This window comes from Nipponia nippon, unplaced genomic scaffold (genome assembly GCF_047370975.1).
Source record: "Nipponia nippon isolate SJK-2023a ecotype South Korea unplaced genomic scaffold, ASM4737097v1 scaffold_14, whole genome shotgun sequence".
In the NCBI taxonomy this organism is placed as follows: domain Eukaryota; kingdom Metazoa; phylum Chordata; class Aves; order Pelecaniformes; family Threskiornithidae; genus Nipponia; species Nipponia nippon.
In genome coordinates, this window is record NW_028262330.1 from 7,192,827 (window position 1) to 7,212,363 (window position 19,537).

General features: G+C 39.7%; 1 protein-coding gene across 3 annotated transcripts in view; it reads right to left on the reverse strand.

Moving 5' to 3' along the window:
• Nucleotides 1-284: 284 nt before the first annotated feature.
• The window catches only part of KCNJ16 (potassium inwardly rectifying channel subfamily J member 16), a 34,840-nt gene continuing 15,587 nt past the window's right edge, over nucleotides 285-19,537 (reverse strand). For all 3 annotated transcript variants that reach the window (XM_087750512.1, XM_087750514.1, XM_087750513.1), the window contains one exon: nucleotides 285-4,851. In XM_087750512.1, the coding sequence (XP_087606638.1) occupies nucleotides 3,486-4,775 (1,290 nt within the window). In that variant the 5' untranslated portion in view covers nucleotides 4,776-4,851 and the 3' untranslated portion in view covers nucleotides 285-3,485. The remainder of the gene's footprint in view (nucleotides 4,852-19,537) is intronic.

The following is a 19,537-nucleotide window of genomic DNA, read 5'->3' on the forward strand; positions in this document are numbered from 1 at the left end:
TTATGTACACAAGCTCTGGATGCCACTGCCATGCCGAAGTGTGTGTGTATGTCTGTGAGCGGGGCTTTGCTTGGCTCGTTCCTCCAAACAAATGGAGTTCATGCTAAGAAGCTTCCACGGAATGTATTTATAACTTTGTGGGTTTGCTTGTGATTTGGCATCTTTTAAAGTCAAAAGACTTCTCTGCACCTTATAAATCTTTCCATGACCTCTTAGTGCATAAGATGTGGCAGCTTAAAACTGTGGCTGAAGGGGAGAAAAGTAAAATGTGCTCTCACAAGGTGTGTGGTAGAGGCATGTTCTTTATTTCTGTGTCTTTATTCATAAAAATGCGATGCATGCTTTACTATACCTTATTATACATAGTTTTTATACTGTGATAAATGAAATTAAAATATCAAACAGAGAAACCCAGAAAAAGCCAGACTGGTTGAGACCAGTGGTTCAACCAGTATCCTGTCTCCAGCACTGGCTGGTATCAGATGCTGTAGATAAAAGTAGAAGAAACTGTATAGTAGCCTGTTACGAATTAACATGCCCAGGAGAGAAGTTTCTTCCTGACCCTCATCAGTTAGTGGTTGACTTACATGCCAAAGCATACATTACTATACATGCTCACGTATTTATATCTATCTATACCAAGAAGCATGTGACAAAATGCTAAATCAGACTCCTGGTACTTTGACTTACAGGAAAGTCATTCCGAGGAAAGAATTTTCTTCACCGCAAGAGGCTCACACAGTACATAACTGGGAGAGGGAAAGGCAGCTGAGATTCACAGCTTAATAAGGGAAACGACTTTTATAAACAGCACCTGAAATATGCACCTTTTGAAGATATTTTGGGGATTTTGATTACATATCTCAGTGGTATCTCATCTCTCTGAGTAGCTTTACCTATGTAATTAAGCAAATACTCACTCATGTAAGTACTTGTAAAGTGACTGGTTAAGCAGATTTCATGTTAGACATTCCCTTTTTCTGAAAATCAAAGGATGACAGAAAAACAGGGTTGGAAAGTTCAAGGCAAGGTTGACCATTCTGTATCACTCCTGACACATGTTTTCTCCAACAGGCTCCTGACAGCCACCACCACAGAGATTACACACCCCACAGATCTGTCGGTGCTTCGCCTTCTTTACAACAGTGTTTTCTAATTAACTGCAATCTCTCTGGCTTCCGTTTAAGCCCATGTTTTTCTGTCCTACTCACCAGACACAGGCAACAGATTACCCTTCTCTCTTGAATGGCACTTTTTGTGTTTGAGTACTGTTTCTTTGTTTCCTAACCCCTTTTTTTGGACTGAAACACCTTCAGTTATTTCCCTACTTCCTCACTGACATGTTTTCTAGATCTCCGGATTCTCTTCAAATTGCTCCATGTCTTTCCCAAAGTGCAGTGCCCGACATTGAATAAAGTAACCCAGCCAAGATCTTTCAAAGACAGAGGAGTGTGGAAGGATTACTTCACATGTCTCGAAGGTTATATTCTATTTTATACAATCTGGATGTTGTTTTTTCCATCACCACATAAGTACTGAGACCCTTATACATTTTCCTACATTCCTTTCCATTTTTTTTAGGCTATGTCTGCCAGTGCTCAAATCCAGGATACAATAAGATGTTTTCTACTGCAGTTATAGATGGATGCTGCTGCTGATTCAGCATATAAAATAGGCTAATTAATGAGCTTTGGAGTAACCACCTTCCCCCAGGCTTGTTAATATGCTTGGTTTTACCTAAAGGGATCACATATATCCAAAGACAAGTGCTAGCAAGAGAGAAATGAAAGATACATTAAAATAATGCAGCAATACTACTATATGGAGTAAATTTCAGGAAAAAAGATTCAGCATGCTATTTTTCTTCATTAAATGTGATGAGCTCATAAACACTTTTAATTAGTCAGGATGATGTGAATGACTCGTCAGACCTAATTTTAGCAGCCTAAAGTTAGCCAGCGTTTCCACAACAGTCATCTCATCTCCTTTAACAATAAATGGAGAGGGATGAACATTTCCAGGATAAACACCTCCTACTGCCTTCGGCTCCCTAAAAAGCCAGAGTAAGATGGGATGAATTCCCCTGTGAAGACAGAAGAACAGTTCCAGTAACCACAGAGAGCCTTGACCAGTAGGCAAACGATTTCTTGATGGCTGAGGTCAGGTGAGATAAATGCCATTTTAGGCAACCACAAATTCGGAGATAATTATTTTTACGTTAGCATGGTAATTAAACACAATGCAAATTAACCATAATCATCAGGGAGAAAAAAAAGCATGATGAGATATTGCTTATTGAATAATTACAGAGATGTGCAGAGCATGGAACTTCCATGTCACAGACAACTTCAAAACATTAACATTTTCCTTTTTTCCAAATTGAGCTGACAGCTGAGTATGTTGAATTTCTCTGTGAAGGATCATTTTTACACAGTCGTTTCAGCTGAATAAAAATATTTCGACAAAATCACACTGTTTGGTCTCCAGATTGATCTTTGTCTTTTTAAAGAAGCATAATATACTAAAAAGAAAAGCAAGGTTGACATTCTGAAATGAAGGATGTTTTGATTTAAAATATTGCACAGCTCACTCTAAAAACATGATCTTCTCTCTAAGGCTCAACCTGATTTTGCTGATTTTTATTTCACACTTGAGGTCTCGTTTTGATTTCTGAACAGTGCAAATGAGCCAGTTTGGCCAGCCCTCCTAGCCGTCAGAGCCACGTAACAAAACCTTCATGCAGCCCCAAGCCAGCTGACATGCTGACATACCGCATACCTTGAGCTGCGGAGGGAGTGGCAGTTTTGGGAATGGCTCACGACTAGGAAATGAGAAAAGCTCTCCAGGATCCCACTGTGGGTCCCACAGGACTAGGCAGGGTGTAAGCAGGTTTCCAAAGCTACCCAGTAATACTGGGTTCAGTTATTCTTGCCAGTTCACTCCCTCCTACAAAGAACGGCCCCGTAGATTCACCAGTGTAATCCCAGGATGGGGGCTTCATTGGAACTGCTAGAGAGGTGTAATTGTAACCAAAGCACAACCGGTTGTTGTGATGGAGGGGGAGTTTCAGAGCCTACTAGAGGGACTGGGAACTGGCCTTCCAAATAAATTAGGCAGCTTTGAAAAATCTGACCTAGAGGGCACGCTATATTGTTTTTGTTCCCTGCCTAGATCATTATCTATCTCTGGGTATGTCCAACATTGGTCCCTGCAGGGTAGTACAGTTTACAATAAGTTTGCTCAAGTACAGTAGCTGTCTAGTCAACCCAAATGTAAGCTGTTTTCTTGTGCCAATGCTAATCTGTTACTGATACCCATGCTAACGAGTATGAAGCTCCTTCTAGCAGCTCAGCAATGTATTACAATGTGGGCATGCTGTCAGCAAGGTTTATAATATAAATACTTGTGCATATGAGTTCATTGTTTATATTCCAAAAGCTATGCTGGGAGAATTTGTTGGAAGTGATTTTAATTGCAGTAAAAGGCTAGATTTGGGACTCTATTGATAATCTACTTAAGGTCACAGCTGCTTTCTGATAAGAAACTTCTCCAGAAGGCTGATTGACAGCTGTCACTGGGTCTTCTGGATCTTCACAACTGGTGATGAGAGCAACTGCACTAAATGACTTTTGGTTAGTACTAAATGACTTGATCTCCAGTGCTGACGTCTTTGCTTCTTTTTCCCGTGTCTTCTCGGTTCGGTTCCATTCTTGCTCCTTCCGATCCAGTTGCATGGCGCTGCAGTGAGGAGCATAAACTTCTGTGGTTTCTTCAAACTGTAAGCAATCCACCTTATAGTATTTTTTCTTTACATGTAAGACATCGTTAAACCTATGGCCCCAAAGAATCTCTCTGGGGACATATGAGCTTCTTGACTGATGTGAAGTTCCTGTTGAATCACCTGTGTAGACAAATGTGACCAAGATTTCAAAGTTGTCCTTGGCCAGAGCTTTCCGGTCTAGACCATACAAGGGGCTCTCACTATCAATTTCATGTACGACTGTCACTGGTGTTACAAGTATGATCTGGTCATTTAGCAACTTCAAGTCCTTGTATTCCATCGTCATTCTCCCCTCCTTGTCTTCCTTGTAGCGCAGAAGCTGAGCTCGTACAGAGCCCTCAACCATGTGATTTGGCCGGAAATCACCAATGCGCCACATGAGGCAAAATTTATCATCCCTTAAGCCTACTACAGCATAGTAGCTAAAACGAATGGTTTGAGCTCTTTTTCGAGCTGTGGCCATTTTAGCCAAGGCTGCTCCAATTATGAAGGTGTCAATAATGCAGCTTAATACTGACTGCAGGATAACCATGAGGATTGCAACAGAGCACTCTTCTGTAACACAGCGGTAACCATAACCGATGGTCGTTTGGGTTTCAAGGGAGAATAGGAATGCTCCTGTGAAGCTATGGACATTTGCAACACAGGGAGTTATTTCTTCATCATTGAATAAATCTCCATGTTGGATTGCTATCAGCCAGAAGACTAGTCCAAAGAACAACCATGAAAGAACATAGGACAATGAGAATATCACAAACATATGGCGCCACTTGATGTCCACCAGTGTGGTAAATATGTCCACTACGTAGCTCTCCCATTCCCCAAAGATGTGTTTGAAGTACACATTGCAGCTGCCATCCTTGTGGAGAAATCGCTTCTGCAGTCTTTTCATCCCCATTTCAGGGCTTTCTTGACAAGCGCCTTGGTACCTGATCTTACTTCCCTGGATGTTTACAGGCCTATAGCAACCACTCTGTTCAGGCATCTTTCTCATATCTGCCTCGTGGCACCAGTTTACAGAACACACTTGTGGTCCCAGGGGCTATTTGTTTTCTTTGTTCATTGGAAATCTATGAAATAAAAGAAAAAGTTTATTTTTGTTTTAATTTCCTATGCCAGAACTCTGTAACACCAAATCTAAATACATTCACTCTGTGGCCATCATGAGCAATTTTCTGAAGAGTACAGACTCTGACATTCATTACACAACATAGCTCAAAAACGTAGGCCTGGAAATATGAGGCAGCTAGAAATTCAACCAGTTAGAAATGTCCATATCAATCCTGAAGTTCGGTATGTACATGAAAACAGAAATCAAAAACCTTTGTGGTGACCCCACTGTGAGTATCTCTTCTAATGTTCTGGTGAAGTAACATTGAAATCAGGATGGGCTCTCATGAACAGTCACAGGAATGACACGAACCCTCTTAAAGTTAGCCAAATATTTGAGGTAGCTAATTATTTGTTTGTTGCATGTTTGTTTGTTTTCCTTCATTAGAAGAAATGCCTAGGAAACACGCTCATTTAGACATAAGACTGCAGTAGCATGGGCAGGCAAGCTCAGTGCTAATGTGTTTTAACCAGAAATGTATCAACCACACAGTCATTCATCATTATTTGTCTTTCAGAATTGCCCAGAAAAACCTGGTCATGGAATTGAACTTTACTGGGCTAGTGCTACACAGACATATTTGTTCAATTTGTAGAAAAGTATTTACGTTTCAAATGAAAAAGAAACCTCTCTGAGGTCCTGGAAACCCTCACAAATCATTCCTTAAAACAAACAAACAAAAAATCTGTCTGCCAAAAAGTCTTTAAATTTGTATTAATGAGTTTGAAACAAAAATGCAGTATGTTAATAAAATTTGTGGATGACACAAATTTAGGAAGTGATGTGAATTAGGAGATTCCTCCATCAGATCAGAGAAAAAATGGATGTCTTTGCAGATTGCAACCATATGAACTTCAGCAGTACGAAGTGCTAGGCTATACATTTAGTGACTAATAACAAGAACTTATGTTAGAAAACTGAGACCTCATCAAGCGGAATCCAATAAAAAAGGAAAGACTTAGCTGAAGTAATCAGTTACAGGATACTTATGAATTACTTGTAGGATAGAGCACTGAAAAAGGCAAATGCCTTTTCCTGCAGGTCTCCAGCTCATTCTACCCTATCCCAATCACTAACACACAAAACACTGACAAGTCAGAAGTGATAGGGTACACAGCTAGAAAAACTCAACATTTTTGCCAGATGTCATGTTTCTAACTGATATTTCTGAAGGAAAAAAAGTTAATATTTTTGAAGAAAAACTGTCATTATTCTTCCAAAAATTGTAAGGTTTCAGTGGAAAAATGACGTTTCCCATTTTTAAGCTGGTTTCAGCTGACAAAAGTTCAGATGTAGGTTTACAACGAAGCCAACATATTCATGGAAAATGAATTTCAAAAAAAAGTTTCCTAGTGGTAGTCTTTTTCCTCAGCTCTTCATTCACTTTGCCTGAGTATAAATGACTGCACACACTTCAAGGCAGACGAGAGTCAGGCCCATAGAGTGTAATATATATTGGATGGACTAGATTAACAGACCGAGAACTCTTCTCCCATCCAAGGAACAATGACAAGCATGCATAGACACTATTCCAAAAACACTTAAAAGCCAAACATAGTTTCCATTTCTTTTTTCTTTTCTTTTTTTTTTTTTTTTAGTACAGAAATGAATGTGACATATGGTGTCGTAGCCTCAGAATGTGTCCTTCATTAAAAAACACAACATTAATGTTTCCAAAAATACTTCTTGGAATACAGTCTTTGGAAACATTCATATGACTTGCTTTACTCATAGCTTTAAACAAACAGTGTAGCCTAGTCTGTTGAAGACTCTTGACCTAACATTTTATAAGTCATATTTAACAACAAGCAAAAACTGGAAACTGTTGAGTTATTTTTTTAAGAACCTCATAATGTGAGGTGTGAAAATGAAGCAAACTGTAATCAGGAGCCAATATAATCTTAAATAAAAAACATACTTAGGCTTATACTGTTTTTCTTATTGACTGATTCAAACTAGAGTTCCTTGAAAATACTCTCAAACATCCTGGGACTCTAAAAGGGACTAAACAGTTCATGAATCAAAGACTACTGAGTTGATTCCACTCTCTGCTGTTGCCATCAGCAAATCATCATATTTCAGAAATTGTGTTTTGCTGGCACCATCTTTAGATTTTCTTGGTGCTGGCAAGAATCATGGACTGTCACACATGCAGCTATGTGGCAAAGTCTACTCTGATTTTACGGTAGCCTGTCACACACAGGAGACAACTTGGATTGTGAGGCATCTTGCATTAGGAACTCTGATTCTACTTAGGGTCTCTCCTAAGTATAGGTTGTAGTAATATATATATGCTCATGGATGTCTCTGGTGGGTTTTTGACTGGCATCAATGAAGCCATGTAGTAAGATGCTAGATTGGATTTCGCAAAACAATCAAAAGTATGTCTGTAATAAGAAAGGGAACGTGATGCAGAGCTTCCTAAACCAGAACCAGATAATCCAGCCCTGAAGCTGGATGGAGTAAAAAAGAATCAGTGCAGAGCAACACTAACAGACATATATTGCTCTCAGGATCTGAGTTAATCTTTCTCTGTCGTGTTGAAAATTGGATTGCTCAGAGCCATTTGGCATTGCACAGTGGAGACGTGCCCCAGATGACCTAAAATCCCAAATGTGCTTGAAAGTCTTAGGAAACAGCCTCCTCAGCCACTCAAAAACATCTAAAAATGTTGCCCAGTATTCTGGGTGTGCTTAAAGGTAAGCCAAATCCGAACTTTTCCAGGCTACCTCTTAAAGTCTCTTGAGTGCAATAATAATCACGCATCATAATTAATAACTCTTTTACATTGTCTGATGTTGCTCAGAACATTTAAGTCTAAAAAAACATCCTTCAATGTTTCTGAATTATGTAAGCCTGTGTTACGATCTGTACTTCATTCATGGGGACACTTTTAAACAGGCACGTGATTTTCCTATTCCAAATGAGAGGCAGTGAGGCTGCGAAGCCAGATGTTCATCACTCACTCTACTGAGACACGCTGCCTTTTGCAGAACAGTCTGAAGATTATTATTATTACCAAATTTTAAAAGGGAGAAGACCACAGACTTATGAACTTAAATCTTAGAGCCATTTCAAAAATCTTATTTTTCAAAATAGAAATATTTTACACATCCCTAAGAAAGCCATATGAATTACTTTAAAGGTCCTACTACCTGGTAAAGATTAACAAAGGGGGTGGGGGAGGATTTAAAAACATTCTCTACTCACTAAAGCTCATGGATCGGTTGCTGCAAATGATTCTCAGATGTTGCCAGGAAGCGTTTTCACCTTCCTCTAACACCGACACACAAACCCTCGCCCTTTTTTGATTTGCTTTCGCTTTCCGTGTTTTTGGTTTTTTTTTTTTTTTTTTCCTTTATTTCTGGGCATGTTTGTACACATCAAGAGCCTCCTCTTGCATACTGTTCCGTTGTTCAGAGGAGGAAATGTGCTGAAATTTGCAGTACTTTTGCTAACCATTCTTATATTTCCCCCCCAAATAAAAACTTATCAAAGATAAAAATGGAGCAGTGAAGCTAGACAGGATAGCAGGAAGACACAAATAGAGAAATCTCAAAGATTTCATTAGGGTAAATGGCAGAGAGGGTTCAGAAGTTGTTCTAAAGCATATATGTCTCAGACTCAGAGTTCAGAAAATCAGCATATATTCTTAATTATCTAAGCCAAGGCTAAGATCTTACTGTGTGGGATACTGAAACATGCTCAGGGAGATACAGAACTGCTCTAGAGACCTGTGCTCATGGGCTCTGCATATTGATCCCCCAAACTGGTATCTTTGAAAATTTCACCCCCATTAGATATGGGAGAAAGGAAAGTAAATTCCTATATTGCAAAGGCCATAAAGCAGTGCAGTGGCAGAAATAGGAATAAACCCAACACCTACTTATAGCCAGTGAAGAGCTACCACAAAGCAAACGCTAGCAGAAGCAAGGCTTTTTATCATATTTATCATCTTCATCTAGTTCCTCTTGAATAGAGCAGCTGTACCAGAAGAACTTGAACTCTTGATTTTCATCAAGTCCCTCAGAACAACAGTAACTTAAAAGCCTTAAGCATCGAGTTTAGCCTTTTAAAGACTTCCACTAAATGTAGTTGTCAATTTAATCCTGACATTTTCAGTTTAGGGCTCAGTGTTTTATGAGGGTAATCCCTATATTGCACCTTAACCTAACACCTAACGAGTCATTGCTACACCCATTTTATGACTATATTTTCCCATTATGTAAACAAGTAGGGGTGAATTTTTGTTCAATGACAACTTCAGTTAACAGCCTGTTTGTAAAACATTAAGCAAAACAATGTGAAGATCTTGGTTCCAGAATAATTCTGTTCTGAGATTAAATCAAAAAGAAAACAACTTGAAACCTCCAAATGAAATTGGGTACTCTCACTCTATCCCCACACACATGGAAGTGGAGATCTCTCTCTAGCATCGGTTTAGCAATCACCTCAGTTTCCTGCTTCATTTTGGAAATGGTCTGAAAGGTTTCCAGTTTTAATTATTGTTGTGTAACCCTGGAAGACTTTCAGCTCAGAGACCAGAAATGTGACAAGTAGAAATCTTTTGAGCTGCTTTGAATTGACTCAAATACTTGTTCCTTTAAAACAAAACCACCACCCACAAAATCTAAATAAATCTACTATAGGACAGCATTGAGACTCTTCCTTCCTTCTTTCCTTCCTTCCTTCCTTCCTTCTTTCCTTCCTTCCTTCCTTCCTTCCTTCCTTCCTTCCTTCCTTCCTTCCTTCCTTCCTTCCTTCCACTCTTCTTCTTTGCAAAGGGACCTAACTTCTAATACTTACAGACAGTCTTTCTGCTTCTGATATGTAATCCCCAGAGCAGGGTTGGCACACATCATGATTCACCATTTGTGTATTTCATATTGACTGCTCCACGGAGGTTTTTGCTGGCAGTCTCCAATAGGTATGCCTCAGGACACATGAGACTGTGCTTCTAAATCTGCTGCCTGCTTGGTTTGTAAGTCTAATTACCCTTAGCCCACAGGACAGACTTATCTTTATGGTGCGAAAGCTTTCACTCACCTCCTCTGGCAGAACAAAAATGCTCAATGATGTTCGCGGTTTCCAAAAGCGTCTCATATTCTCTAACAGGTCGGCCTGATGAGCATGACTTTATGTTACAAGTGAGTTTTTTTATATTTAACATTCCTCATCTCAGCTCAGATCCTCACAAATGACTAAAGGGCAACTCTACAAAGGGACGGGGAAAGCAAAATCCCCTAAACTGAACGCAGAGCCAGACCTCTAGGGAGCAAGGATGTAGGAGAGGAGTTCCCACCACAGAGCATGACCCAGAGCACTTTCAGATCAGTACGTGCTTTTGTGCTCACTTTACAGGAGCGGAGCACACCCCAGCCAGGAGCTTCAATCACAGAACTTTCTTATATCCATACTAATGTCTTTGAAGCCATTGGAGCAAAGCTTTGAAATGGCTCAACTTTCCCTTTAAAATAAAAGTTTCGTTGTTCAGATCACTTTAGCTTAGATGACTGAGTGGAGCGGAGGTTGGTAGGGCTGCAGTTCACCAACCAGCAATGGGACTCTCTCAAATTTGTAACACACAGTTCTGCAAGCATCACCTTACAAGTGAGACCTTTCCTCTCCATCATTTTGTGTATATAGGTATTTCAACAGCAGAAGAGAAGATTGCAAATACAGAAATAAAAGAAAACTTTGAATAGGCTAAGCTCAGAGCTGAAGAAAAAGGTTATTTCTTAGACTTCCTATTCAATACCTCCGTACAGAGACAAGACCTAAAGTATCAATATAAAAGTGTTTGTTTATTAAACATTTTTAAAGACAGACATAAATAGCACAGAGCAGCAGACCTTTGCACAGATTTTAGCGTCATGCAATAGTGCTGCAATCTACACTGGAACAACTCACAGTAACAGATATATTGACATTTAATTCATCTAAGTGAAACCAGATCTCCTTAAAACAAAACCAAAAAAAAAAAAAAAAAAAAAGAAAGAAGTTTGGACCCTTAAGTTTGAGAAGACAGACTCTTAAAGTTGTTCCTTGATGAAAGCTGGTTACCCATTTCAGAGCCACAGGACAGGTTAAAAGTGAACCAGCCCCCTGCTTACCACTCAGAGCATTTCCAAAAATCTGTAGAAAGCTGAAAATGTCTATTTTAATTTATTCGGACTGTATGCACTGCTTGGTTTTAGCCAGGAACAAGCAGTGGAAACACTGAAATACCATGAGAAATGGAAAGTGCTGGCAACTTGAAACTTGATTTCGGGCCTCACTGCCATTCTTTGTCTCAGACAATTTGGCAGGGGTGAAACCTAAAACTGTTGACTCTCAGGACTCTCTTCCTCTTTTTAACCCTCAGCTCTCAGCAGCTCCTGTACCAGGATGACCGGACACAGCATGCACTCGATAGCACACTACTCACATCAGCCTCCCCTAGTGCAGATGTGGGTGGGTACGTGGGGCCCTCAGGCTGGCTGCAGCTTGTGAGCAGTCCCAGTGCACCTGCAGCAGTGCTGGGGCTGAGCTGGGATGGCCCAGGGCTGCCTTGATGAGCCAATTCCCCGACCACAGCAGGGAAACAAAGCAAACGGGAGCACCGAAGCCAACCCTCAAAGGTGACCCTACTGTGCATCTAGTGCAGTCCACACCTGCAATGGAGCAGCTGGATCCACACAGGGCCACTGTCATCTCCTCCTGTCTGAAAATTCCTCCTTCTGGTTCTCTTCCCATCAGCTATGAGCCATTTGCATTTTGGTATTGAGCTGACCAAAGAGTCTCTATTTCTGGTCAAGCCCCTGTAGCCTTAGTTCTTAAAAATGGTATAGCTGGTACACACCCTAGACCTGAAAATCTACCAGACACACAGACATGGAACAGCTGAAAAGATATATTTTATATCCAGTCTTCTTCCTTTGGAAATCAGTAGCCAACCTATTCCTTGCTTCATCAGGCAGAATCCCCTGGGCTTTAATGCAAGTTAGCTGTGAGGCAATCGAATACAAGTGTTAGCGCTAATTATCATTTCCTCCTCCCTCCTCCCCTGACACACCGATGTCTGCGCCAATGCACAGTGAATTTCAATAGTTCTGCAGATGTGTGCAGTGGGATTTCTCCACACATTGAACCTTATGGATTACATTCAGCCTACAGAGGCACAGAAAAATTCTTCGAGGAACTTTTCCACCAGATCTTGTTGGCAGGGAACAGTAGAACAGTTTGTTGCAGCTCTTAATAGACATGATGTAATATAATAATGTATTCAACAATAGGTAAGTGGCAGGTCATGAACAATGATAGAATCAGATTAGATAACACTGACCACTTTCATTTAACGGAGCCAACACCCTCAGCTCTGTTATTTGCCGCAATTCAGTGCTGTTATATCTCTTTTCAAAACACAACAGGTTATTAATAAAGTGGGATTTTGGGGGTGGGCAAGAGCTGATATTCTAAAAGTGTTCTCCAGTATCAGCAGCCATTTCCTTTACGTCACATTGTGCAGTTCTGCTTCCTGAGGCAGAAAGCGTACTCTTTTTTTTCCTGTTTTCTGGAGCACATTGTAAACCAAATATCCAGGGAAGGGCACTGTGACATAAGAACACGGAGTCACTGTCTTTCCAGTTGTGCTCTTTATTCAGTTATGTCTGTAGAATAAGAAAGGTAAGGGGATACAGGGCTGTACTTCTTGTGGCACTACAGTTAGCTCCTGCAGCCCTACCTACTTCAGTGCTCCTGCAGCTGTGTGTGCACACATAGCAAAAACAACTGAGAGAAGAAAAGGTTATGTGGCTTTAACCAAACAGTTATGTGAAGATCAGAGAACCCCTTATGTTGCCTGTGCAAGTTTTAATCCTGCCAATTCAAAAGGCTGCAGCTTTGACAATGGAAAGCCTTGTGTTGGTGTCAATGGAGTTTGGATCAGATGCCTTGCTATTGTATTTCATATAAGGAATAGAATAGAATAAAACAGAATCCCAAGCTAACAGCATGAGTGAGCTCTGTTCAACAGATGAGAGAAGTAAGGCATGAGTAGGAAGCCTAAGAATCTCTGATTTTTTTTTTTTTTTTTCCAACCATAGTAGAAAGTTCCCTAAGATGTAGCTTGACATGAGTTATTAACTTCTAAGGGCTATGTGGGGCAGATGGGAACACTTGCAAGTTTCTACTGATCTCAACTTTGGGCTACTGACCTCAGCAGGGATTCCACTATAATACCCAGAAGCTGTCTCATCCCAACTAATAAAATATCTCAAATGCCAATTACATCACCAAAGCCTTCACATTTTCAAAACTAAAGTAGGGTCTAACAGTGAAAACAGCATTTTGCATTACTTCTTTGAGGAAATGGAAGGGAGAAGGAAAAAAAAAAATCAAAATAAAACATGTAAATAAAATTAATCACGTCCACTAAGACATATTTTTTTTTAGCAAATACTACAAAAAAACCCTTCTGTCTTAGCTTTCCAGACTGATTTCCAAATCAAAGAGATTGAGACAAGTATTAGCTAAAGATCAAGTCAAACAATGTATCAGTGCTTTTTTTTTTTAGGAAAAGCACCAGAAAATTCTGTGACTGACATTAACATATGCAGTCAGATAAACCAGGCAATCAAATATTATGCTTCAAGAAGTCAATTAATCAATCATTACTAGGGTCAAGAATGACTATTTGTTTTTCTGAGCAGCTTTGTATGACTCTCCTTTCATTTGTGAATATAGATGCAGCAGAAGTCCACCTCTGATATGCCTAAATATGATTTTCTCTTCAGTCTGGTAGAGGGTATCATGTAGCTCCTATGACTGGAGCTGCTCAGCCACAGCCCATCATCCTACATGGCACCCCGAGTTTCAGGTTCTTCATCCAAACCAAAACATGCTTCCACATTTTTCAGGCTATATATGTCACCACTTTTTAAAAGCCTGTGAAATACATTAAATGGTTTCAGAGATCAGAGGCGTGATCCAAATCCTACTGAAGTCAGCAAAGGGGTTGTCTTTGATTTCTTGTTTTGGATCAGATCTAGCTGTTGGGTTTCCTAGTATCACCACAGGCAGTATCCATCGTTGCTCTTCAGAATTGGCTTGGCTTGCTGAAGTTACAGCAATACTTTCTAAGGAACAAGGGTTTTTTTAAATCTTCATTTTCTTTGGTTCACAGACTTTGGCAGAATGCTGACTTTCCATATTGCTACTTAACTCCACTGGGGTCTATAGGAAATTTGGGAATGGGATGCTTCTTTCAGAGATGACTTTCAACACCTTGTAGAGCAGATGGCTGAACCTCTGTGTATACATCCTCATGAGCCTCAGTCTCAGCATGACTGCATGTGATCTGGAAAGGCAGGTTACTCTGAAACTCAGTAGTTGTTTTTTCAAAACTTATACTCAGCATGATGTTGGCCGCTCTTGTTTTCAACTGTCACTCTCTTCCCAAGTTCAGCGGTCTAACTTACAGTATGTTGGTGTTTTGCAAGTCAGATAATTAAAATAATGTGGAACTGGAAAATCACGTGTGTGTGTGTTTGGACTGTACATTTAATAATTTTATTTTTACCTCAGTGTGTGGGTTGCATAACTTTCTTTTTGGTCTCTTGAAGCTGTCCCACGGCTTATTGCTGATCACCTCAGTGAGTTTCTGGACACAGTGACTATTAGCTTAAGAAATATGAAGAAAAGTAGAATCTCCTCGTAAAGCTTGTCTCTTCTCCCCCTCCTTTAAAACTTCATTAGATAAGCTACTCATTCCTCTAAAGATGGGAACATTCATCCTGAATCACAGTTGGGTTTCATTTATGCCAGTGCCCACTCTTTAATGGTGGTCCTCATCAAATATTTAATGGGGCAAACGACACTTTTTCTGATGATGAAAACCTTAAATTTTGACCTTGTTCTATTCTTTATTTGATTTGTGTTGACTACTACTAATATTTTTAATGTAATTTCCTGAATATTTTCTTCTTTATTTTTGTACCCATGTTTCAACCATTGTATGTCAAACCTACACTTGCCAAACTGGTTTGTGAGTAAATCCCAATGACTTCTTCCATGGGCTACCCAAGGAATGGACCCTGCAATATAGGCAATTGGTTTCTTCAGCTGTTGAAGGGCTTGAGAGGAATCTCAGGCCAGTCATGTGGGATAAGGACTATCCAAAAGCTAAGGCATTGGGTTTAAATCTAAGAAAAACATTCATGCATATGCTTAACTATAAGCACATAACAAGAACGAACATAAGTCTGCTTCAAATCTTCCTGAGACTGGAGCCAGAGAGGTAAAATACTTGCTGAAGGCTTTACAATGAACCACTGGAGGAATGCAACAAACTGGTTTCTCAGTCCCATCATAATTAATTTATTCAATCAGCAAATCCCTCAGCTGTCTCAGGGAAAGTTAATACATTATTTTCTGTTAAAAATATCAAATTGTTTCCAAAAGTGACAGTGCTTATTTAAAAAACAAAATAATAAAAAAGTTAATTTAAGGGTTTTTTTGATAGAATTTTTGCCTTCCAGTGATTTGCATAGAGGCTGACTATGCCTTCCTCAGTGCCCATGGTCTGTGCCTCTATGGCTGACCTTTGCGTTGAAGATTTCCATTCAGCAGTACTACTGACTGAATGAGCTACTTATGGGAGGTTCAGCTCATTTCAAGATGTTTGTCATGAACCTGTTCAGTCAGCTGTGTGTTTTTCCTGTTTTACTTCTCAAAGGCAAACACTGTGAACAAACGAGCAGATCTTATCAAGACGATGTTAACAAAAATACATCAAATAAAAATCTGTTATATTACAAATGTCAACACTCACAAAAAAAGATATCTAAACTACAGTAGAGTTGATTTTATTGCCAAAGCAATTCCCAAAGATTGTTTTGAGAAACAACTTTTCTGTTTTTCCTCATAGGTGCTATGGACCTGTGAAACAAATGTCTCTCTTGTTTATTGCACAATAACTTTACAGGGGTGCTGCCATCAGAGGCAGCAGCATGCCTGAAAAGAATTTCAGTCTCTGGTTTGAAATTTACTTTCACTGCCCCCCCGATCCACTCCAAATTAGTTTGGAGTTAGATAAATTGGTCAACAAAATTAAATTCAAGACTGATATATCCAGCCTAAGTGGGAGATGCTTTATCCTATATTCTCCCTGGGTCATTTTTATTCATGTTTTCACTGAGTAAAACTGAGTAAAAGCATCGCTTTCTCCTGCCACAAAGCTAGAGTCACTCAAAAGTCACACAAATCTGTAGGTGATTAATTAAACCTCAAATCGCCATCAAGGCTTGACAAGCTCCGAATCACATGAGCTTGGACTGGTGGCATTCTTCCTCAGGAACATTTTGTATAGCACTAAGCTGTATTCACTTCATACTGAAAACGTCTTCAGGGAATGAACTCTGTGAAAAACATAAAGTGGTGTTTCCCACAGAAAAAGCAAGCCACACGACTTGGGTGTCTTAGCCTGGGAGCAACTGCAATGCTGATTATGCTCAGGAGAGAAAGTACAGATTAAGGAGACTAAAAAGTAACCTAAAAGGTTCTGGAAGGAAGCCAGAAGTACTGTAACAAAGGGAAAGCAATCTGAAAACAATAATGTCACAAAACATCCCGCGGAAAGAAGCAAGGATGAATCTCCAGTCCATATGAATGCTAGATAGATGAAGTTACCTCCCAGCTACTGCCAGCACAAACATCATTTACGAAGCTCGACAGCTGCATAGCAATTAGGAGAGGAGCTTGTGTTTACTTGTGTTTAAAGGCAGAAGCGGCGAGTGGATTCCAGCAACATTATGACGCGTGTTGATAGTTATGATATTCTGCCATTGATTTGGTCTTCGGGTGTTTTTCAAATCAGGACTTGAGACCTCTTTGTTCTCCTGTGTAAAACTCAGCTTTGAGGTCATCCTTCGCCTTACACACCCTTGGCTGTTTATGAACATCCTCCCAAAACTCAAAGCCCATTTCCCATTGAGGAAGACAAGAAACAGGTTATGTCATTGTCTGGCTGAATTGTTCTTCATAACTACATAATAATTCCAAACAGAGGAATACTTATGAGCTTGAAGTTTTATTGTTGTAAAAGCCTTATATCAACAATGAAAGGATATGCATGGTATCAGATATATCATTGAGGAGAATCTGCTTTTCATATTAAAGGAAAATGAATGAGAATGACATCCATCTATTTGAAAGAAAAATTGGTAGAAGGTTCAGTGGGGTACCCACATACAACGAATGTTAAGGGCCATTTCTGCTATCTTGTCACCAAAACAGATGGCTCTAGACTAGACGTCTGTGTGTGACAGAGGTCCCCTGCTGACATCCCAAAGGATGCCAAGCCAAGCCTTTCATGCTTTTGGCTTCAGGGTAGAGGGACAGACTTTGGCACCCTCACCTGACATTTCCTTAAAGCTGCAGGCAACGTATTCTCCTGTCCTGATCTGATGCATTGTTGCTTCTAACTGTGGCTGCATTTTATTAGTTTAGATAGCACTCTGGGATCTTTCAGAATAAAAGGATAGTTATTGCAGAAGTTGGAAAAATGTCAGCAGAAGGGATGAAATATTGCCCCATGCCTTGCCATACTGAACAGGGAATCTTTTCTTCCAGTGTTGGTTTAGGACTTAATTCTGCAAGGTCCTGTCTGTCAGCAAATACAATCAGGTTTAAGAGCATGAATAACCATCCTAGAAATCACTGGAAACTATTTTGTTAGTGTAAAGTGCAAGTGCAGAAGTTCTTCAATAGACTTGGACCAGAGTACTCAGCACCCTGCAGAAATGAGCCTTTAGTTCTTAGAACCATTTATTGTGTCCAGAACAGCCATTCATTAGGGCTTTGTGCAGAGAGGTTGAATTTCACTCACTTGGAAGATATTCTTTCTAACCCCTTGAGACACACAGACTCTTTGGTTGATTTGGAAAACAAAATGATTAATGGCATTTTACAAGTTTTTCCACTAAACAGATTTCAGTTGAAGTCTGCCACAAGCTAAAGAATTTGCAGGAATAGTGTCAATCTGATGACATAGTGGCAATAAATCCTATTGTACTGGATTACGTTTTTACCAGTTAAAATGCTTTGACCTGTTGTCATCCAAGTAGAACCACATTCCACTGGCTGTTCAAAAGGTTCTGATTTCACTCTTGATTGTTACCAGGGAAACTGCACCTCAATCCAAAACTCTGCTGCACCAATCATTTAACTCGATTTGAACAGACTCATGTAGGTAATGCAAAGCACTAATTATTTATTCCCATTGCAAAAGTCTAAATCAAATCTTTCTGAGACCTGAATAACAGAAACTTACAGAAGTTATTTGAGGGTTACTTTGTTTTTTGCACAAGGCACCAATTGCCTCATTTCTTTGGGGAATAGCTAGCTGTAGCAACAAAATGCCATTAAAAGATTAATATTCTTAGTCTATCCAAAGCAAGAGTGCACTAGAAATCTCACCACAGGCCAATCCTGGAAAGGGTTGTCACTCAGTTGTGGAAAACTAAAAGGATTTTCATGAATAGTCAAATAGCTGGTTAAGGCTTGTGAGTGGAAATAGAAATGTTTGAATTTTCCCATTGAGATTTCTGGTGGAAAGTAGGCTGTGTTTTATGGCATCTGCTTTTATATGTATTAAATGAACAACATCTCAGTTGTTCAGATTTGTCTGCATTTGAGCTATCTTTGAGTGGGAGAATGCCAGTTAGAAAATGTGCATGTTCTCCCACAGCTGCTAAGGATCAGCATTTCTTGGACAGCAAAATGGGCCCTCTGGCCATGTCAGAAATCAGGTCAGTAAAGTTACTTCAGGTCTGATTACTGCCAGGGTGCAGGTTTGCAAAGAAATAACAAGGTGACACTGGTACTGCAATACAGAATCAATGCCCTGAAATTGATGTACACAAAATTAGATGCCAATTTGAAAACAGTTTGAGAGAGAACATTTTAGAAAGAACTGGAGATCCTTTGTGTTCGACGTTGCCTCAGGAATGGAGATGCCTTTAGTTCTTACACATGGAAAATTTCCAGCTAGTTTTACTCTTTTATCCAGATGAGTCTTCATTTCACACTGCCTAGTGAATCCATGTCTTGGTTTTCCTTTGGGGTGCAGGAAAATTTGTCTGAAAAATGGTTGTTGACTGAAATTGCATCTATTCAGTTTCTTTCCCAGACTGTTGATTTTTATCAAATGTCAGTTCTTAGATCTTCTCAGGCTAGTATTGACCTACTGTCCTCTACCATGTTGACAGCAAAAAGAAACCAAAAATTCAATGCTTCCTCAGCTGAATCTTTCCACAGGAAATTAAGGGCTGAAACTCTTTCCACTCTTCCAATTCTCCAATCCAGCGTGTCACCACAAATAACATGTGAGTAGTTGAAGCATATTCTCCCCTGTCTGCACTCTTAAAACACAAATTTAACTGCTTTAAAAAGAGGAACCAGTGCTACTATCATGACTGCAAACTACAAAAAATGAACAGTTCCTTGTGAAAAGCAGCACAATGCTTTTACAATACGAGATGAAGAGATGAAGAATCAAATCAAGCTCTTATCCCAATTTAAAAAGCAAACAGAAAAGAAATCTGAGGTCGTTTTTGTTTGTTTGGCTTGTTTGTATTTATCATATGGCATTTTAATTGCACAATAGG